At 42.4% G+C, this 23529-nt stretch overlaps 1 protein-coding gene across 2 annotated transcripts in view; it reads left to right on the top strand.

Annotated features, from left to right (window-relative positions):
• The window catches only part of TLN1 (talin 1), a 407659-nt gene that overhangs the window by 210842 nt on the left and 173288 nt on the right, over window positions 1–23529 (top strand). The window contains exons 14-19 of one of the 2 annotated variants that reach the window (XM_030192769.1): window positions 1781–1961; window positions 11023–11136; window positions 12912–13020; window positions 13215–13423; window positions 13755–13853; window positions 22928–22978. In XM_030192769.1, coding sequence (XP_030048629.1) covers window positions 1781–1961; window positions 11023–11136; window positions 12912–13020; window positions 13215–13423; window positions 13755–13853; window positions 22928–22978 — 763 coding nt within the window. The remainder of the gene's footprint in view (window positions 1–1780; window positions 1962–11022; window positions 11137–12911; window positions 13021–13214; window positions 13424–13754; window positions 13854–22927; window positions 22979–23529) is intronic. The other variant, XM_030192770.1, reaches the window with a different exon arrangement.

The raw sequence follows: 23529 nt of genomic DNA, 5'->3' as shown, positions 1-23529 counted from the left end.
TTTTTCTCTTCCTGCTTCTTGGATGTTCACCATATACTCCTATACTATTTGGAAGTGACCAGCGAGTTCCGTTGTTTTAATTCGTTTATTCAGTTCATGTGCAACCCAAAGGTGAATCCTAAGGATGGTCTAGAATTTTGGATGCTGGAAATGTGAAAATAAAAATTAAGTTTTGGATGTACTCTGAGTCTGTAGAAGTTGTTGTTTACTTTTGAAATGTTTATTTCAGTTGCTCCTTGGAATTAGATCATTTCTGTTCTCTGTGGCTGTGCTTGGAAAAGCTATAACAGCTCAGACCCTTTCTGGCACCTTTGTAAGTGGGGCAGGGAGGGTGTATAGAGGAGAGGGGATGTTTGTGAAAGGGGAGGAGGGAGGGAAGATGGGAGGATGTATGTTCTATTTTTGCTTTATAAACGACAATTCAGAGTATTGTTCCTTTTTATACTGTAATAAAAAAGATTTAAATATAAAATCAACTGTTTGACGCTTCTGTGGATGGGGACGGGGATAAACTTTGTCTCTGCGTCATTCTCTAGCTGCAATATCATTTCTTGTATACAGAGCTAGTCATCCACCTTTACAACCATCTCTGCCCTTCCTAAATAGATTGTAGCCTGGTATGTTTGCATCCCATTCATGGGAATCACTGAACCATGTCTCCATGATAGCAGCAATGTCTAAGCAAACATAAGCAACCCATCCATTTACCAGTTCATCTAATCATTAACAACAATGGCACAGAAATTACCTCCTACCAATCTTCTTACCCTCCATGCTCTTCCCCTACCTCTTCTTCATCGCTCCACCTCCTTTCCTGTTCCTGTCCTTTCTCTCATACCTCTTCTATCCCATTTACCCTTGTTCATTTGTCCTACCACATACCTCCTTTGTTGATTCAGATACTACAGATTGTATTCTCTTGTTACTATGTAAGCCGTATTGAGCCTGCGATGAGCGGGAAAGCACGGGATACAAATGTAATAAATAAAACGTCTGCCTGTAACATCAGGGCTTGCAGATCATGAACTTTGTTGCTTAGACTGCCAGCATTTGTGGTCATCGCTTTCCAGATATATTTCAGTGGCAGCCTCATAAAACTGAAAATGAGGCTGCCAATCTGCCCAGCAGTGAGAGATGACACTTGCCCCATGGCAAGGGAAGTGGTAACATAAAACTTCTTAAAAAATGAAGGTGTTTCTGTGTAACCCTCCATTCAGTAGTGGTTACCAAGTGAGCTTTCCTGTTATTCACTGCAGAAAAAAAATGCTCTTTAGTGTTAGCTGCTGACTTCCATATGGCCCAGACTTTGTGATACCAGGTTACTCACAGCCATGGCTCGACTAGGACCACTGCCTTTTCTGATCTAAGCCACTGCTGAAACAATATAGTCTTAAGCAGTTTCAAAAGAAACATTTGTGAAGAAAATGCACTTTGTCAGAAGGTCTGGTGAACTTGAAATTCTAAACCAAAAGAAAAAAGCAACACTGGGCCTTCAAGACTAGGACATGGGAGGGAGAAGGTAAGAGATCCTACTTTTGTGGTAGGCAGCATGAAAAGATAACCATACTGCAGAAGGAAGAAGTATAGTATGTGGTGCACATGTATTTATTTATTTATTGCATTTGTATCCCACATTATCCCACCTCTTTGCAGGCTCAATGAATAACAGACTAGAACAAATGTAAAAGTGCTAATGTCAAGGAGAGCTTCAAATTCGTCAGTCTGAGGAGAGCAGCAGAGTGAAATGTCAGTAATATAAAGTCTTCTCTTCTCCTTACAGGTCTACTGTTCTCCAGCAGCAGTTTAACCAGGTTGGAAGACCAGAGATTGGATCAGTAGCCCTTCCTGCCATCATGAGATCTGGAGCTGGAGGACCAGAGAATTTCCAGATGGGCACAATGCCACAGGCTCAGCAACAGATTACTAGTGGACAGATGCATCGTGGACACATGCCACCTCTGGTAATACTCTCTTAGGGAGTAGAGCTGATGACTTCCAGCCCCCCTCCCCCAGGAGTCCTAACTCTGTCCAGAGGGTGGCATTGTTGGAGTCCTGGTTCTGGGCAGGTAGCAGGCTTTATGATTCCCAGCCCAATGGATGTCCTGATTCTGGGTAGAAAGTGGAGTTGATAGTTCCTAGCCCTGTTGGAAACTTGACTCTGGGCAAGGAAGAGGGGGGTGATGGCTTCCAGCCCTGCTGCTTCATGTTTACTCTGGTGTTTGGTTGTGCATGTTCCTTCTCCATAGGTCTGTGCATTGCTAAACTTCTCATTGCTAGTTAAGTGAATTAACGCCTCTAGGTTCCAGTCCATGATGGTGTAAAGTCCAGCCTGTCGAAAAGTTGATTAGCTTATACAGTCTGGATTGGTGGTTTTGTACTAATTCTGAATGTTGGAGACAGACACTGTCTGAATTCTAAAAAGTTTGGGACAAGCACATGGGAGACGAGGAGATAATAGATGGTGTGAATGGTCAGATTGATTGGGCCATTTGACCGTTAAGTGCTGTCATGTTCCTATGATATGCACTTGTTAGAAAGGAAACCAAAGAGAAAGAGGTCTATTTATTTATTTTTTTAGTTTTAGGAAGAAAATTAAAACACATTTGCTTAGCTTTTTAGGTTGGACATTAAAAATACAGTGTTTTCATTATTTTTGTTGACTTTGTATCATGCCTAAAAGTATATAAGATAGGCAAAACATAAATATTTTTAATAGCTATTTATCGTTTATCATGAATTTTCTATACCACTAAACTGTACGTGATTTAGGCAGTTTACTATATAAATTACAACAAATAAGCAGAAAAGAACTCAATTAAACATAGGAAAGACCTAGCCATTCATACCACCCCCAGTTGTCTTATAAAGGAATAGTGGTAGAAATGAAGCTATAAAGTAGTAAATTTAAGTTCATAAGTATTGAACTCTCAAAAATTCAAAAATCTGCACAGAGCAATAATTCAAGGAACTAATCACACTGTTACCCTGAACTCACAATATTGGGAAGGGAAAGGGAGGGAAATGGGACTTGATATACCGCCTTTCTGAGATTTTTGCAACTACATTCAAAGCAGTTTACATATATTCAGGTACTTATTTGTACCAGGGGCAATGGAGGGTTAAGTGACTTGCCCAGAGTCACAAGGAGCTGCAGTGGGAATCGAACCCAGTTCCCCAGGATCAAAGTCCACTGCACTAACCACTAGGCTACAGTAATGTTGCAATATATCAATTAATATATTTTAAATAAAGCCTCATAAGCCCAGGGTACCAAATATTTGGACAACACCTTAATGGGCTGTCATCATGGCTCCCGCCACCTCCGAAAACACCTGCAGAGCAGAACAACTCCAGTTGGAGATAAAAGGTCTGCAGTAAAAAAACAGAGGAAGCTAACTATAACTATTTTATCCCAGAGGTGTAAAGACAATAACTCAAACCCCTTCAGTATTCAAAAAATCAGACGAAATAATCCTAAATGTCACACATGTGCACAGGAGAACAAAATAGAGTACTTAGCTTCACCCGAGTAGTAATGAAAATTATCAACATCCAGGGAACGCTCCACTTAACTTTGTTCAAACCAAATGTTCATAGTACTTCGTTAATGGGCTATTTCTCAGTATTTAATTAATGTCCCATTTCTCGACAGATCAATGAATCCTTCTGTTTCACTACTTCAGCAGGAGAAAATAGAATGACCACTTCTTTTGCTTCCAAAAATCACGAACTGTGGACACAAAATGGCTCCCGTCTAAATAGACACTATTTTAAACCACACCCCAAAAATCTGACATCACTTCCTGTTGAGCCAGCTCATGCAATATTTCATAGTACTTTAATATTATCTATATTCCATCAGTAGAATGCTTCCCATTCTAGCTGACCATTTAATACTTTAGTTTAGGGGACACGGTCTGGAGACAGTATATCCATCTTTGCTCTTTCTGATGCAGGCATAGTGAAACATCTCCTCTTCTAGCATTATCTTTCAATTGCTCTATCACCATGCAACGTAATTGATTGAATGTATGTCTTTTATTTACACAGTGTTTTACTAAAGGCAACTTTTCTAATTCCACTATGTCTTTTTTGAGATGCGGCAATCAGAATTGAACACAATATTCGAGGTGCGGTCACACCATGGAGCGATACAAAGGCATTATAACATCCTCATTTTTAGTTTTCCATTCCTTTCCTAATAATACCTAACATTCTATTTGCTTTCTTAGCTGCCGCAGCACATTTAGCAAAAGGTTTCAACTTATCATCAACAACAACACCTAGATCCCTTTCTTGGTTGGTGACTCCTAAAGTGACTTTTTCCCACATGCATCACTTTGCACTTGCTCACATTAAACGTCATCTGCCATTTAGACTCCCAGTCTCGTAAGGTCCTCTTGTAATTTTTCCACAATCCTCCCATGATTTAACGACTTTGAATAACTTTGTGTCATCAGCAAATTTAATTACCTCGTTAGTTACTCCCATCTCTAGGTCACTTATAAATATGTTAAAAATCAGGTTTTGATTTTGTTGTGTTGCAGAGTTGAGGCATTTAAGTTGGGTTCCATTGAGAGTACTGACCATTTAACCCTACTTTCTGTTTTCTATCTTTTATCCAGTTTTTAATCCACAATAGGACACTACATCCTATCCCATGAATCTCCAATTTCCTCTGGAGTCTTTCCTTAGATACTTTGTTAAACGCCTTTTGAAAATCCAGATACACAATATCAACCTGCTCACCTTTATCCACATGTTTGTTCACCACTTCAAAGACATGTAATAGATTGGTGAGGCAAGATTTTCCTTTGCTAAATCCATGTTGGCTTTATCTCATTAATCCATGCTTTTGAATATGATCTGTAATTTTGTTCTTTAGAATAGTCTCTACCATTTTGCTGTACAACGACGTCAGGCTCACCGATCTATAATTTCCCAGATCTCCTCTGGAACCTCTTTTAAATATCGGTGTTACATTGGCCACCCACCAATGTTCTGGTACCACACTCGATTTTAAAGATAAATTACATATTAGTAACAATAGTTCCGCAAGTTCATTTTTCAGTTCTGTCAGTACTCTGGGATGAATACCATCCGGTTTAGGAGATTTGCTACTCATCAGTTTGTGAAATTGCCCCATTACATACATCCTCCAGGTTTATAGAGATTTCATTCAGTTTCTCTGACTTGTCAGCTTTGAATACCATTTCTGGCACCAATATCTCTCCCAAATCTTCTTCGGTGAAGACTGAAGCAGAGAATTCATTTAATGTCTCCGCTATGGCTTTGTCTTTCCTGATTGCTCCTTTTACCCCTCTGTCATCTAGCTGTCCAACCAATTGTTTTGCCGGCTTCCTGCTTTTAATACACCTCTCTTAAGAGAGATTTTCCACCTCCCCCCTCCCCCCCCCCCCCCCCCCCCCCAATTACTGGGAATCACTTCAGCAAACCTTATCTGAGGCAGTTACCTCTTACCCCAATCGTGCATTTGATAAATTTTTTCTCTCTTTGGTGCATTACCTAGGGTTTCTGCCAGGTACTTGTGATCTGGATTGGCCACTGTTGAAAGCAGGATACTGGGCTAGATGGGCCATTGGTCTGACCCAGGATGGCTATTCTTATGTTCTTGTGTTTCACAGCATGTTTCTTTTCCTGGTCGCACTCTGGATCTAAAGTTCTCTTTATTTCAAGTTGGCTGCTTTTCTCTTTTTAATTTCTCATCTCTTCCCAGTGCTGTGATTGGATCATTTTGTTATTTCTTTTAATATTTTGGTTCCTTTAACTCAGGGCTTCTCATCATCCCCAAAACTTCCGTATCTTGATCATCTACTCTAGTCCCTTTGTTTTCTCTTTTTCCTTTTGGTTTCCCAGATATGCCTTTGGAGAGTCAAGTGAGTTCTTGGAATTGTACCCTGAAAATCGTTTAAGGGAAGTTTAAGTCTGGTCATGCTTCCAGTGGCTCCGTAGTTCGCAGTGTGCCTTGAGACTCCTTAGGAGACGAACTTGTCATGTGGAGAAAATCTGGAGGAAAAGTAAAGCTTCTTCTTTGGCATTCTGAAATATGCGGAAAATCTTATACCAGAACTTTAATTCTTAAGTCAGTAAACAGACTTAATAAACATCAGTTCTTCGTGATTTAACCTCTGCTGTGAATAAAACCCCTTCCAGGGGTTTGCCCGCTTCCGATGAGCTTTATAGACTTTCTGCTCAAAGATAATCATATTGCATAATTCTTTTCCCCCCTTCTTCATGCTCTGTGGTGAACATTTATTACTAAAGAATCTTTTTCTCTCTCTAAGACTTTGTAGTTCCTTTATTTTACCTTTGATAACAACCTTTACCAAGATGGTTAATTCAGCGTGTGCTACATCATGTGCTTTGGACCCATCCCTTCTGCTTGGATCCCCAGTCCATGGCATTGTCTTCTCCTTTTGGTGATGACCTTTCTAAGTCTTTCTTCTGGTGTTTTTCCCTCGGTTTGGAAAAAAAGCAATGATAACGACTGATACTGAAAAAACCCACACAAGACCAACAATAATCACCATCCAGTATCCAATTTGTTATATTTTCAAATTAACAGAACCTGTCATTTTACAGCATCTGTTTTTGTCACTTCTATTAATATTCTTAACCTTCGTTTTGGCCATTGTACAGAGACGTAGTTGACTGTGGCAAATTGCTCTGATAATGTTTCTGGATCTCAACGACTGTCCAATTTTGGAATTTCAGGACAGGTTTTGAATTGGTTTTCATGTCTAAGTGGATGCAGGTTTTGTTTGTGGAGTGTCTCAGGGCTCTGTTACCACTTCTTTTTAAAATGTCCATTAGCCTCCTTACTTCAGTGATTCACGACTTAGGTATTTCTGCTTTTCCTGTGCTGATGACACTTTTGTTTATTTATTATACTGATTCACTTTTCCCCGAGATTTCACAATTTCAGACTAGCTTGGATATTTTTCTTTCTGGTTACTTGATAATAAACCTAGTCTCAATCACTGTAAAACTGTAGTGACTTGGATTACTCTTCGCCATCTGAAGCTAAACATGACTAAAACTGATCTTCTCATTTTTCCCCCTAAACCCACCTCCCCTCTTCTCCCATTCTCTATCTCTGTTAATGGCTCTCACATCCTCCCTGTATCCTCAGCTCGTAACCTTGGAGTCATCTTTGATTCCTCTCTCTCTCCTTCTCTGCACATATTCAACAGATCACCAAAACCTGTCGTTTCTTTATCTACAACATTAGCAAAATCCGCCCCTTCCTTTCTGAATACGCTACCAGAACCCTTATCCAAACCCTTGTCACCTCTTGCTTGGATTATTGCAATTTGCTTCTCGCTGGTCTTCCGCTTAGCCATCTCTCTCCTCTCCAGTCTGTCCAAAATTCTGCAGCACGGCTTATTTTCCGCCAAAATCATTATACCCACACTAGCCCACTCCTCAAGTCACTTCACTGGCTCCCAGTCCGCTTCCGTATACAGTTCAAACTTCTATTACCTTTAAATGCATCCATTCTGCTGCCCCCTATTACCTCTCCACTCTCATCTCTCCCTACATTCCTCCCCGTGACCTCCACTCGCTGGACAAATCTCTCGTCATCCCCCTTCTCCTCCACTGCTAACTCCAGGCTTCGTTCCTTTTCTCTCGCGGCTCCTTATGCCTGGAATAAACTTCCTGAGCCTGTACGTCTAGCTCAATCTCTACCTGTTTTCAAATCTATGTTGAAAACCCACCTTTTCACTGCTGCTTTTGGCTCCTAGCCATTACTCATTTGCCACCCTCTTGTTCCTTCTCACCCAGTACTTCCCTCCCCTTATTGTCTTGTCTGTCTGTATTATTTTTAGATTGTAAGCTCTATTGAGCAGGGACTGTCTCTCTATGTCAGGTGTTCAGCGCTGCGTGCGTCTGGTAGCGCTATACAAATGTTAATAATAATTACTGGTAGTAAGTAATCTCCATTTTGAGCCCTGTTTTACATGGCTCACCAATTTCTTTAGTTCAGCAGTTTAAATATCTCGGTGTGATAATTGATCAGAAACTCTGTTTTGAGCTTCAAGTTTCATCTGATCAGAGCCTGTTTATGGATCTTATATCAATTTCGTACAGTTTGCACTTTTCTGGATAGTGCTTCGCAGATGACAGTTCTCTATGTTCTGTTTGTTTCTAGAATAGATTACTGTAATACGGTTTACACTGGTCTGCCGCAATCCCTTTTTAAAAGCTTGCAATCAGTTAAGAACACGGCCCTTGGAATCTGTTGTCATGCTAAATGAATTTGATCATGTTACTCCCCTGTTTGTTGAGCTCCACTGGCTTCCTCTCTCTTTTCGAACACAATGAAAAATCCTTACCATTACACACAAAGTTTTACATACAGGTATTCGTCAGTATCTTTCTTCATCTGTTGTTCTTGTACTGCAACAAGAGTCTTACGCACTTTAAATGACCTTCTGTTAATGCAAAACTAGGAAAAGCACTTTTTACTATTTAACCCCCTTCTCTCTCGAATGCATTACAAACGCCCTATGACTTGAGGAGTCTTTTAACAAGTTGACATGTGCTTTGAAAACCCATTTATTGTTTGATGGCATTTGATGATTAAGTTGGGAGGTCTGGGTCATAGGGGGTATGAGCTCCATTGCCTGCTTAGTATGTTTACTAGATTCTCTTAGTAACATAGTAGATGATAGCAGAGAAAGACCTGTACGGTCCATCCAGTCTGCCCAACAAGATAAACTCATATGTGCTACTTCATGTGTATTACCTGGACTTGATTTGTATCTGCCATTTTCAGGGCACAGACTGTAGAAGTCTGCCCAGCACTAGCCCCACCTCCCAACCACTGGCTCTGCCACCCAATCTCCGCTAAGCTTCTGAAGATCCATTCCTTCTGAACATGATTCCTTTATGTTTATCACACGCATTTTTTAATTCCGTTACTGTTTTCCTCTCCACCACCTCCCGCGGGAGGGCATTCCAAGCATCCACCACTCTCTCCATGAAAAGATACTTCCTGACATTTTTCTTGAGTCGGCCCGCTTCAATCTCATTTCATGTCCTCTAGTTCTACTGCCTTCCCATCTCCGGAAAAAGTTTGTTTATGGATTAATACCTTTCAAATATTTGAACGTCTGTATCATATCACCCCTGTTTCTCCTTTCCTCCAGGGTATACATGTTCAGGTCAGCAAGTCTCTCCTCATACGTCTTGTAACGCAAATCCCATACCTTTTTTGTAGCTTTTCTTTGCACCGCTTCAATTATTTTTACATCCTTAGCAAGATACGGCCTCCAAAACTGAACAAAATACTCCAGGTGGGGCCTCACCAACGACTTATACAAGGGCATCAACATCTCCTTTCTTCTACTGGTCACACCTCTCTCTATACAGCCTAACAACCTTCTAGCTACGGCCACCACCTTGTCACACTGTTTCGTCGCCTTCAAATCCTCAGATACTATCACCCCAAGATCCCTCTCCCCATCCGTACCTATCAGACTTTCCCCGCCTAACACATACATCTCCCGTGGATTTCTACTCCCTAAGTGCATCACTTTGCATTTCTTTGCATTGAATTTTAATTGCCAAACATTAGACAATGCTTCTAGCTTCTGCAGATCCTTTTTCATGTTTTCCACGCCCTCCCAGATGTCCACTCTGTTACAAATTTTAGTATCATCCGCAAAAAGGCAAACTTTACCTTCTAACCGTTCGGCAATGTCACTCACAAATATATAGAACAGAATCGGCCCCAGCACCGATCCCTGAGGCACTCCACTACTGACCTTTTTTTGTGTGTCTGTGACTGTAATTCTTCAACTGTATGGTTTTTAGTTTTGTATTTCCTCTATCCTTTTGGAAATGACATCCTTTTCTGATGTAGAGATGGGAGTAACTAGTGAGGTAATTAAATTTGCTGATAACACAAAGTTTTTAAATCGCAAGAAAATTATGAAAAATTACAAGAGGACCTTACCAGACTGGGAGACTGGGCGTCTAAATGCAGATGATGTTTAATGTGAGCAAGTGCAAAGTGATGCATGTGCGAAAGTGGAACCCGAATTATAGCTACTTCATGCAAGGTTCCACGTTAGGAGTCATGGACCAAGAAAGGGATCTAGGTGGCGTCGTTGATGATATGTTGAAACCTTCTGCTCAGTGTGCTGCTGCGGCTAAGAAAGCAAATAGAATGTTAGGTATTATTAGGAAAGGAACGTAAAACAAAAATGAGGATGTTATAAAGCTTTTATATCGCTCAATGATACGACCGCACCTCGAATATTGTGTGCAATTCTGGTCACCACATCTCAAAAAAGATATAGTGGAATTAGAAAAGGTACAGAGAAGGGCGACGAAAATGATAAAGGGGATGGGACAACTCCCCTTTGAGGAAAGGCTAAAGTGGCTGGGGCTCTTCAGCTTGGAGAAAAGATGGTTATGGGGAGATACGATACAGGTCTATAAAATAATGAGTGGCGTGGAGTGAGTAGACTTGAATCGCTTGTTTACTGTTTCCAAAAATACTAGAATTAGGGGGCATGAAATGAAGTTGCAAAGTAGTAAATTTAAAACAAACTGGAGAAAATATTTCTTCACTCAACGTGTAATTAAACTCTGGAATTCGTTTCCAGAGAATGTGGTAAAAGCAGTTAGCTTAGCGGGGTTTAAAAAAAAAGGGATTGTTTGGCTTCCTGAAGGAAAAGTCTATAGACCATTATAAAAATGGTCTATGGACTTTACCTTTAGGAAATGGGGAAAATCCAGTGCTTAATTCTAGGACACACAGCATAAAATGTATTGTACTTTGTTGGGATCTTGCCAAGTACTTGTAACCTGGTTTGGCCACTGTTGGAAACAGGATGCTGGGCTTGATTGACCTTTGGTCTGTCCTTTTAAGGCAATACTTATGTACTTATCTACTTTTGCGACTTGAGTTTTGTATTGTACATGCGCGTGGGTTATCAAGTCTAATAAACCATAACCAAACCATTAACATAATTTTTGTTCTCTTGGCAGACATCAGCTCAGCAAGCCTTAACTGGTACCATTAACTCCAGTATGCAGGCAGTACATGCGGCACAGGCCACACTAGATGAGTTTGACTCTCTACCACCCCTCGGACAGGATGCGGTGAGTATCTGCTGTGAAGCACCCTTACAGGGCAGAGACTGTAGGTTCAAGGAGTAACCCCTCTCTAGCATCCATCTGCTGTAGTGGTGGTGGCTGTTACTTTCCAGTACTGTCTACTACAGGGCAGGGACTGCTCTATGGCATTGTCTGGTACAGGGTTCTCTTGAGGCATTTTCAGACTATGTGAACAGCAGCATTGTGACCTGAGATATAGCTCTAGACTAATTACATTTAGGTTATTTCCCTGTCCCCTGTACCTGAGGCAGTGGAGGGTTAATTAACTTGCACTACAGCACATGGAGTGACGCTGGCATTTGAACCCTGGCTTCCTTGGTTCTTAGGTTGCTACCTTAACCATTAGGCTACTGCTCTATTCTTTGTGCAGATACATTTTCCATGTAAAATTGTGTGCATACTTTTGGAAATACCAAAATGTGTGTTATAATCCTTATCCCCAGGAACTCTCTACCCTGTTTTTTGCCTTTGAAAGTCATCCCCATGACAGAGCTAGCTGTGAGCTGCACCCGTTTCCTACTAAGGGGGTATTTCCTGAGGCCTTCCCAGGCAAGAATCCAGACAAAATGACTAATCCATTTACTGCCACCTAGTCAAAAGCAAATGGTCTAGATGTAGATGGGTGGTTTTACTTTCAAGATTCCAAAGTGCCTCCATGGGCGGGGAAGGGGGGGAGAGAGAGAGGGAGGCGATGCTGAGGTTTTTCAGCCTACTCCAGCTGGATTCTAAGACTCGCCAAAGGAAGGTCAGGACTACGTTTTGTGGGAGCTTCCTTCTTAAAGGCCCATGTGGATGATCTAGGACATAGAGTAAGAATTTGACTGCGGGTACTTTTCCTGTTTTCCAAAAACTAGGGGCCTGATATTGAAAATGATTTAATTGGGCGGGGGAGGGGGGATATTCTGCAGCATTTAACCATTCAGTGCTGCTGAGTATCCCCTCTGATCACCATGGCACTGTCCTGACAAGAGCCATGCAGACCTTGGCATAGCTAACTGGGCAAGTAGGACTCCTAAAATATCAGTCCTGTCTTTGCCTGCTTAGCTATGTAGGTGCAGCACTGAGTTACTGGCCACAGCCGCACAACTTCTGTGTCCTCCACTGATGGCAGTGTACAGAAGTGGCCCAGTACTGACCATCCAGGTCTAAATTAGCTGGTAGGGGTCATTGTTTATAAAAATGTGGACCCCTAGGATGGTTTCCTAGATACCATTTTTCCCTTCTAAACCAAGAGACTGTTCTCTGGACTTTATACAATGATCTATCCCAGTTATGGGAATGTTTTTATTTATCTTCTTGCTTTGACTGTGGCTGCAACATTTTTGAGGAGCTCGTGGCTCAGTCGTCCTGTCTGATCTTATCTCCTGTTTTTTGTATAGTAATATATATTTTATTGTGCTATTGGATGAGATATAAAAGCATTCAAATACAAAATGTCTGTGTGGAGACCTCAGGCAAGGGAAGCAAGGAGTATTTGTGGCAGAAGTAGGGTTTGAACCTTGTCCCATTGCTCTAATTTCTAGGCCACTTCCTCTCACTTTTCTCTTTTCTTCATTTTGGTCTCCTTAAGACTTCAGCAAATGCCTCGCAATAGTTGTGGCATATTTGCACAAACTAGAAGTTGTTATGTGTCTGACTCAGTAGTAAAGAGCATGTTTCAGTGGCTGAGACAAGACGATCATTACTGCTTAGCAGCATCCAGGAATGGGAATCTTTATTTAGATTTTTTCAAGGCATAATCACGTCTTTTTATACTGCAGGCAGCAAAGGCATGGCGCAGGAACAAGATGGATGAATCGAAGCATGAAATCCATTCCCAGGTGGATGCCATCACTGCAGGCACCGCCTCTGTAGTCAACCTAACGGCAGGTAGGATTGCAGGGATCATGGCTACATTTCTTCAGTGTGCTGTGTTCATAATACAGTCTTTCTTGCAGTATTTAACTCACCTCCTCTCATAGGGTTAACCACATTGCCAGGACAGCCTCCCCATACTGTACGGACTGTGCTTTGCTGACCCTCTTAAGGGGAGGACTGCTGATCCCATGTTTGTGTCTCTGCAGGAGACCCAGCAGATACAGACTACACCGCTGTGGGCTGTGCTGTTACCACCATCTCATCAAACCTGACAGAGATGTCAAAAGGTGTGAAATTGCTGGCGGCACTGATGGAGGATGAAGGAGGGAATGGACGGCAGCTACTACAGGCAGCTAAGAACCTAGCAGGAGCCGTCTCGGATCTGCTGAAAACAGCTCAGCCCGCCAGCACTGAGGTAGGCGTGGAAGGTACAAGCAGAGAAAGACCCAAGACAGAGCAGAGATACTGGGGAGAGAGCATAGTCCCGAGTTATAGAAAGGGGTTGTGAGAGAGGCACTGCAGGGATATGGAAATTGGGACGCACTGGATGAAGGAGTTATTGTTTGGCTTATTGTAGCAGTTGGAAATGTGGTTAGTCCATGGGTTAGCGAAAGGGTTGAACAAGAAATTAAGTAGCAAAGAATAAGCAGTGAGGTGTTGGATGGAGGAGTGAGTTGGTGTTGTGAGATTGTTCCCTTGGCTGATTTATGAAAATGTATTTAGTTTAGTTTTTTTTTTTTTTACAGCCACGTCAGAACCTTTTGCAGGCTGCTGGGAATGTGGGACAGGCCAGTGGAGAACTCCTTCAGCAGATTGGAGAGAGTGACACGGACCCTCGATTCCAGGTCAGTCGCTGCTGTTCGCACCCTGTGCTAGAAGGGAGCCGATGAGAGATAGCACAGACCCATCATAGACTGAGAGGAGAGGGGGAGGCTAGACACAGGTACACGACTGGTCAGGTCAGGGTACCCAAATGGCCTGGGGAGCTCATTTTTCCAGCAAGCTATACCTTTCCTGCTCATAGATAAATGCAGCCCATAGAAGAAGGTGTGCTTCCTTTTTTTCTTTTCCTGTGTTGGAGAGACAAAAACAGCAAAGCTGCCATGATTCCCACTAAGAAAATGTTAGTAGTACGTAATGGGGACTGACCCCACCGGCCCTTTCAGTGATTTGAATGCATTACGTGGCCATTTTCTTGAAAGATTTGGACATCCCTGGGCTAGGTTGTAAGAAGGTAAACGTCCACTGAGGCCAGCCATCTTCTAATTTTTTATGCCGGGGATTCTTATCACCTAGCAGGTCAAGTTTTCAGGATACCTACAATGAATATTCATGACAGAGATCTGCATACATGACTCCCATTCTGTGCAAATCTCTCCGATGCCTATTCATTGTATATCCCGAGGGCTGGCTTGAGAACCCCTGCGCTAGACCAGTCCAGACAAAGTGGGTTTATCTCACCCTGTCAACAGATGAAGATAGAGGATCACGTTTTTCAGTGATGATACTGGGGCAGATGAGGCACTTGCCAGCGTCCTGTACAATTCTGCAGCTTGGCCCCCTTTGCACTCGTTAGATCTCCATACTGTGGGGAAATTGTGTGTTTTCAGAGTATGTTAGGAAGGGCTTCCCACACACCTGGACTGGTCTTACAGGATAATAAGGAAAGAGAAATTATTGTATAATTATAGTACAGCAAGAGGCCCTCACTGGATGCCCACCGGAAGGGTGGAAGGCCAGATTTCAGGACTCAGGCTGTAAAAATACCAGCTAGGTTTAAAAATCTATGACTGGCTGAGCAAGGACTTGCTTTTCCTGCAAGTTAATATGTGTCCCAGCTTGAGACCCATCCACTGGAATAGTGGTAGGCCAAGTTACATATCTTAAACAGCTGAAAAGCACTGAATAGGCCTGAGAATCAGCTGATGGCCTTATAGCAGAGAGCCTGCAAGAGCAGGACTGCTTGGTGAGTCTTATTGAAACCAGGTACAACTTTCAAATTGAGTGTAACACTTAAGATGTAGAAAATAATGACAAAAATGGTAAAAAGGTTGGTTTCTAAGATGGAGTCTGTCTTTGTAAAATGGCTCCCAGAATCACAAGATACAAAGACGCAGATCTCTCTCAATATTAGGAAAGAGGTTTTACAAGTGTTGAAATTGGCATTATGAAGAAATCTTAGAAAGGAGGGGCAGGTGGGCACCTGACCTGTGGTTAAGTGTGATTCAGAGATGAAGCAAGATTAGAGAAAAAAGTCCCTCTCCAATTGACATGTATGTACTGAAAATGCTATATAAGAAGTGGGCATCAGAGCTATCGTTGGAACATTTTCCCCAACGAATCTCCGAAAGGCGAAGCTCTGGCCGGTTGAATCCAGAATCTGTCCGATGAATGTACCAAACTGAAGTCCTGATTTGGGTGAGAATAAAAGACTATTTCTTTCACTAAACTGTTTCAGTCTTTGTTTCAATCTGTTCTCTCTCCTCCACCTGTTTCACAGAATACTACACACACAAGTAAGATTCTTTCTTTCTCACTCACATAGATTTCATGTGGGAACATAAATGGCCAAAGATTCACTTAGATCCAGATAAACAGAAAGCTGTGGTCATGGGAATTAGATTCGAACTGCGCCTTCTGTCACCCCCCCTGCGCCTCCCATGACCGGAGGCGCTCCTTAGAACCCCGAGACATAACACCATGGAATGGGGTGTCACTGGAATTCAAGGAGGGGGTGATTAACAAGATCTTAGAAGAGCAAACCCTCTGTACACCTCCGTGGGGAAGGGTCCTGCGGGGGTCTAGAGAGGGGTAATTAAAAACATTATCTACCTGTTAATTTCCAGGACAATATTCAGTAACCACGATCAGAACACCAGCCGTGGTGGCTAAAACGTTGAGATATTCGGCACTACTATGCAGGCAGCATCCAACGCTAAATGTGGTCTGTGGTTTATTTATTTATATTCCACCTAAAACCAAGGCAGATCTCAATAAAACACATGCAGTAAATAAAACCATAGTTATGCAGCTGTTCTCATCATGTCACAGAGCCCCATACAAGCCACATTATCTTCACAGGTCACAATCCTTGTACATCGTATCACAAACCCACCATCTTAGGCAGAGAAAGATTGAGAAAAAGATACCGTTCAAATATCTCTTAAATGTATCTACATCTGTCTCAGGTAGAGTGGCAACTGGTTCCATGCCACTGGTCTTGCAAGGGAAAAAAGCACTCTTCTGCGTCTCCTCAAGGTGCCCCTTAGCTAGATAGCAATGGACAAGAGAAATGCTACCTCAGACCGCAATTACTTGCTAAGCTATAGGGGACAGTTCTCATCACAGGTCACAATCCTTGTACGTCATATCACAAACCCACCATCTTAGGCAGAGAAAGATTGGGAAAAAGATATCGTTCAAATATCTCTTAAACGTATCTACATCTGTCTCAGGTGGAGTGGCAGCTGGTTCCATGCCACTGGTCTTGCAAGGGAAAAAGCACTCTTCTGCGTCTCCTCAAGGTGCACCTTAGCTAGATAGCAATGGACAAGAGAAATGCTACCTCAGACCGCAATTACTTGCTAAGCTATAGGGGACAGTTCTCATCACAGGTCACAATCCTTGTACGTCGTATCACAAACCCACCATCTTAGGCAGAGAAAGATTGGGAAAAAGATACCGTTCAAATATCTCTTAAACGTATCTACATCTGTCTCAGGTGGAGTGGCAGCTGGTTCCATGCCACTGGTCTTGCAAGGGAAAAAGCACTCTTCTGCGTCTCCTCAAGGTGCACCTTAGCTAGATAGCAATGGACAAGAGAAATGCTACCTCAGACCGCAATTACTTGCTAAGCTATAGGGGACAGTTCTCATCACAGGTCACAATCCTTGTACGTCGTATCATAAACCCACCATCTTAGGCAGAGAAAGATTGGGGAAAAGATACCGTTCAAATATCTCTTAAACGTAACTACATCTGTCTCAGGTGGAGTGGCAGCTGGTTCCATGCCACTGGTCTTGCAAGGGAAAAAGCACTCTTCTGCGTCTCCTCAAGGTGCACCTTAGCTAGATAGCAATGGACAAGAGAAATGCTACCTCAGACCGCAATTACTTGCTAAGCTATAGGGGACAGTTCTCATCACAGGTCACAATCCTTGTACGTCGTATCACAAACCCACCATCTTAGGCAGAGAAAGATTGGGAAAAAGATACCGTTCAAATATCTCTTAAACGTATCTACATCTGTCTCAGGTGGAGTGGCAGCTGGTTCCATGCCACTGGTCTTGCAAGGGAAAAAGCACTCTTCTGCGTCTCCTCAAGGTGCACCTTAGCTAGATAGCAATGGACAAAAGAAATGCTACCTTAGACCGCAATTACTTGCTAAGCTATAGGGGACAATTCTATAAGTGGCTGCTACAATTCAGATGCTATATTTCCGTGGGTTTTGCACCTAGTCTATAAGAATACTTGTGTGTGTAATTTTTCTTATAGAAAACTTACATAAGTTGGCATTGACACTAAATCCATGTTAGCTTTGTCTCATTAATCCATGCTTTTGAATATGCTCTGTAGTTTTGTTCTTTATAATAGTCTCTACTATTTTGCCCAGCACCAACGTCAGACTCACCGGTCTATAATTTCCCGTATCTCCTCTGGAACCTTTTTTAAAAATTGGTGTTACATTGGCCACCCTCCAATCTTCCGGTAGCATGCTCGATTTTAAGGATAAATGACATATTACTAACAATAGCTCTGCAAGCTCATTTTTCAGTTCTGTCAGTACTCTGGGATGAATACCATCCGGTCCAGGAGATTTGCTACTCTTCAATTTGTAAAACTGCCCCATGACATCCTCCAGGTTTATAGAGAATTCATTCAGTTTCTCCAACTCGTCAGCTTCGAATACCATTTCTGGCACCAGTATCTTTCCTGACACTCTAAATTAGAACAGGGATATTCAAACTGTATTAATATAAATTCTAAATCTTGAAAAAGGTTTGAAAATAGGGTTTTTCAGATGTCACACCTTGTACCTTGGATTCATTTATTACAAACAGTAGAACCGAAGGGTCTCAATTGCAACATTGAATGGAATGCGTATTATTGAATCAACTCAGGCCACTCCCAGGGGTGGGTTCAAATGAGCTTCTGCAAGAAGTCGGTGACGTGGTCAGGTTTATAAACCCTGGCGGCGTTTAGTTCACTTCCTCCATCTTTTGTGTATTGAGTGAGGATTTTCTGTTTGGGTATTCTTCAAGGTCCGCGAAAGGACTTATCAAAGTGCCCTTCCTGAGGCAGCCTACAATTTGGCGAAACAAAGCGCACTTGTTGAGGGGTGCCACGGATGGTGTTATCAACTATATGCTAAACAGTTTGAGTATTTCCCCGACCAAACTACGAGCAGCCCGATCTTCACAGCTTGCACTGCCTGGAACTTTAAATCTAAATGGGAGATAAGTGGAAAACTTTTGTGTACATCATTGGACTGGGGTGTTTTCTTTAAAGATTTTGATGTACATGATTGAGGTTTGACTTAGGTTTATAGGTATGAGGGATTTTTGAGTTGTTCCGGGTTTATTTCCGGTATGGTGGTTTTGAGGTAAGGTGTTTGCACCTGTATACTCCATTTCAATAGTGAAGGAGAAGGGGAGGTTTTTTTATACCATTTGGTTTTCTCATATATTTGAGTTTTTTCGTATGGTTTTTTCTCTCTTCCTCCTCACTGGAACCTATGATACTATTCTACTCCTTAATATAATAGTGGATCTAGCAATATTTGCAGTGTTTTCCCTATTTGGAGCGTTTGAGGTTCCTTGTTTGTTAAATATAATGACAAGGATCGTATATGTTTGATCCTGGAGGTACAAGGTGTGACATCTGAAAACACCCTATTTTCAAACCTTTTTCAAGATTTGGAACCAGTATCATTCCCAAATCTTCCTTGGTGAAGACCGAAGCAAAGAATTCATTAAATCTCTCCGCTATGGCTTTGTCTTCTCCAATCGCCCCTTTTACCCCTTGGTCATCTAGCGGTCCAACCAATTCGTTTGCCGGCTTCCTGCTTTTAATATACCTAAAAGAATTTTTACTATGTGTTTTTGCCTCCAACGCAGTCTTTTTTTTTCAAAGTCCCTCTTAGCCTTCCTTATCAGTGCTTTGCATTTGACTTGACATTCCTTATGCTATTTCTTATTATTTTCAGTCTGTTCCTTCTTCCAATTTCTGAAGGATTTTTTTTAGTGCTTGCTTCACCTCACTTTTTAACCATTTGAGCTGTCGTTTGGTCTTCCGTCCTCCTTTTTTAATATGTGGAGTATATTTGGCCTGGGCTTCCAGGAATGTGTTTTTGAACAGCATCCATGCCTGATGTAAATTTTTGACCCTTGCAGGCGCTCCTCTAAGTTTTTCATCGTTCTTCTCATTTTATCATAGTCTCCTTTTTTAAAGTTAAATGCTAAAGTATTTGATTTCCTATGTATAAAGGGGATGGCACAACTTCCCTATGAGGAAAGGCTAAAGCGGTTACGTCTCTTCAGTTTGGAGGGAGATACGATAGAGGCCTATAAAATAATGAGTGGCGAATGAAGGAGGTTGCGGTTGCAACGGGGTGCCTTTGGACAGGAGTGACACAAAACTCTTGCAGCACACCCGGGGAACAGCTGTGGCACAGAAGAAAAACGCTGGTCTAAGGATACAATTTGTCCTAATAGCTGGGGGGGGTTGGGGGGGGGCAACCATCCTGTGCCCATTTTGTTTGTGTTTCAGGCTGTTTAAAAAGAAATAAAAAGACTCATGTCTTGCCTGTTGCAAGCCTTGTTTTCTTTCCCTTTTTGGACAATCTGATAATTAAAGATTCGCCTATGTGAGAATTGATGTCCTGCTTGTCCTCCTAGAAAGCAGTTACCCGTAGCAGGTGTTCTCTGAAGACAGCAGGACACACATTGTCACATACCTGCCCACCTTCTTTTTTTTGTTTGTGTTTTTTTGTTACATTTGTACCCTGCGCTTTCCCACTCATGGCAGGCTCAATGCGGCTTACATGGGGCAATGGAGGGTTAAGTGACTTGCCCAGAATCACAAGGAGCTGTCTGTGCCTGAAATGGGAATCGAACTCAGTTCCCCAGGACCAAAGTCCACCACCCTAACCACTAGGCCACTCCTCCACTGTTGCTACTATTTGAGATTCTACATGGAATGTTGCTATTCCACTAGCAGAAAACGAATCCACAATATCAATGTCTCTGGTAACATTCAATAACTTATACACACAAACCAGGACTTGTAGCCACCAACTACAAGAGAGTGCTGTAAAACAGTTCACACCAGTATAGTATAATAGAAATGTTTTTTATGTGTATAGAGTACCCTCAGATATTTACCACTGTTACTGCAGTCAGTAATGCTGCTACAAAGTGGCATAGCACTTCTTTCATCAGGTAACTCTAACAAATTTTTTGGGGGGAGCAACATATGCTCATTTTATATGCTTCCCAATCACCTCAGTGCTATAAAATCGCTTATCACTTTTAAAATTGTATATACTAGGTGAAAACTGTGCACTTATCTCTTAAGTTCTTGCCTCCCTGGCAGAACTATCTTGCCTTGCTGAAACAATCATCAGTTGCCTTCCCCTGAAACCGCCCGACTCCACGGGGTTTCAATCACTTTCCTCAGGGACAAGGGTTAAGGCTGCATAATTCTTTTCTTCCTCATTCTTTTTTCTCTCAAGCAATCCACAAGACAAAGCAAGACCTGCTTATCCCCTGTGGCTTATAAGGCATCCGCATCCATGTAAGGTCGGAAATGACGTCATAATCACAACTAGCTTTATACAAACTACTTAAAGACAGTCAGAAAGACAAGTTGTAGACTTCTCTACAGACCACTCCAGATCAAATTATAGTATTCCATTCCACATTTTCATTGAGCCCCTGAGGGTTCATTGTCTGTAAAGTAAAGATCCACCACTGCTCACGTCTAGCTAGTGCAGTGGCCCGATCCATGCTATTCATCCAAACAGGGACATGATCAATGATGAACCATCGTAAATCTGCAAATGTATGTTTAAATTGCTCACAATGGGCAACCATAGGAGCTGTCATAGTTTTTGTAGATAATCTGCTTTTATGTTCTAATGTTGCTATTCCACTAGCAACATTCCATGTAGAAGTCGGCCCTTGCAGATCACCAATGTGGTCGCGCAGACTTCTACATGGAATGTTGCTAGTGGAATAGCAACATTCCATATAGAATCTCCAATAGTAGCAACATTCCATGTAGAATCTCCAATAGTATCTATTTTATTTTTGTTACATTTGTACCCCGCGCTTTCCCACTCATGGCAGGCTTAATGCGGCTTACATGGGGCAATGGAGGGTTAAGTGACTTGCCCAGAGTCACAAGGAGCTGCCTGTGCCTGAAGTGGAAATCGAACTCAGTTCCTCAGTTCCCCAGGCCAAAGTCCACCACCCTAACCACTAGGCCACTCCTCCACTGTTGCTACTACTTGAGATTCTACATGGAATGTTGCTATTCCACTAGCAACATTCCATGTAGAAGTCGGCCCTTGCAGATCACCAATGTGGCCACGCAGGCTTCTGCTTCTGTGAGTCTGACGTCCTGCGCAGCCTTCTACATGGAATGTTGCTAGTGGAATAGCAACATTCCATGTAGAATCTCCAATAGTAACTATTTTATTTTTGTTACATTTGTACCCTGCGCTTTCCCACTCATGGCAGGCACAATGCGGCTTACATGGGGCAATGGAGGGTTAAGTGACTTGCCCAGAGTCACAAGGAGCTGCCTGTGCCTGAAGTGGAAATCGAACTCAGTTCCTCAGTTCCCCAGGCCAAAGTCCACCACCCTAACCACTAGGCCACTCCTCCTTCTCTAGGAGCTGTCAGCTGTAATATTAGACTGCCGTAGTCTCATGTGACAGGGGCGGGTGTAAAGGCGTGCCAAAAACTTCTGCTATGACTGACCACTGGGGCTTTATTGGATATCATCACCCATATGTGATATATAACTTGTGTCCTGCTGTCCTTGGAGGACACCTGCTACAGGTGAGTAACTTCTCTATACTGGCTTGTCTCAGCCCACATTAAAGAACACACAAGGCGACTGATAAAAGGGCATTTTAAAATCAAGCTCGTGGCTCAATGACAGTAGAAATAGCAGGATGTTAAGGAAACTTTGAAGTTTTTTATTAGGAATTGATACGGGACTACCAGCCTCTAACACGTTTCTTGTTTCAGTATTGTGGGTGTGAAATGTGGCTGCTACATTTCTCAGAACCTGCTTTGTTAGCATCTCACGGAGTACAATGCCAGTTTCTAGCTTTAGTGAGACCTGCTTCCAGAGGAAAGTAAGAGGAAAATGAGACTCATGATGCAATGGAAGTGGGGTCAAGGTATAGGTAGGGGGGAGAGTGAGAAAATAAGACACATTGTGGCAGACTTGAGTCCCAATTACACCAAAACTCTGCCTCTGTGTGTACAACACCACTGATGCTCCTTTCACCACACTTACATAACATCTGACTCTGTGCTTCTCACTTATACAGACAGAGTATTCTTTGCTGTCCAGGCACAGAATCTCATTGCCCTATCTCCCACCCTCGTCTCCCTGGGCCCGGATGACTATGGTCCATGTCCCTCCATCACTTTCCAGCCATTATGGTCCCTGTAGCTTGCTGTGGTTCCTTCCTGACCAGATATAGTAACCCTTCTTTGGGATCCTCTCTTATTCAGCATGATAACCGTTAACCATGTGTCTTTCCCCAGCCAGCCACAATGACCCTTGACCTGATGCCTCCCCACAATCCATTCTGCTGCAGTGACCTTTTACAGCTACTGTAACCCTTGACATTATGCAGTCCTACTAATCGTTAGCTCTGTTCTTGTGGATTTCCTATACAGATTTCTGCGATCCGAGGTACTCGTGCTGTTTTCACTTCTGCTCAAAAGACGGTAAAAGACGTTCCCTGGGAGAATAATTTCTCCGTCCTTCCCTCCTCTTGCTGCTCTTCCTTTCTTTTTGCTCTGATTGTGGGTTGCAGTCATCTGTTTGCCAGTTGGGCCTTTCTAAAATTTTGCTGGGTATTCTGTTCAGCCCTGTGTCTTGCACGAGAGTAGCAAATATAAGCTTATGTTACATGGCAGTGGGAGATTTGCACATACAACCAAGGAGCTTATGTTTGCATTATTTTGCACCAGATATAGGTATAGAACTGCACTGTTGCACATAAACATTGCTCTTGTTAACACTGTCAAACACCTGCAGTGAGTATACGTTCTCACTAGTACATAAAAGCATGGGATTATGTTTAAGATATAGGCAGGCACTGGTTGTGTGTTTTCCATAATACAGAGCAGCAGTGGATGTATTTTGCACTACTTGTAGGAAAAAAAGGGCACCTGTGCTACACTATCACATCTAGGTAAGAGAGGGAGCCTGTGCTGCACTATCGTGTCTAGGTAAGAAAGGACGCCTGTGTTGCACTATCTTGTCTAGGTAAGAA

This window comes from Microcaecilia unicolor, chromosome 2 (genome assembly GCF_901765095.1).
Source record: "Microcaecilia unicolor chromosome 2, aMicUni1.1, whole genome shotgun sequence".
Classification (NCBI taxonomy): Eukaryota; Metazoa; Chordata; class Amphibia; order Gymnophiona; family Siphonopidae; genus Microcaecilia; species Microcaecilia unicolor.
This window is presented reverse-complemented; position numbering and strand designations above follow the sequence as displayed.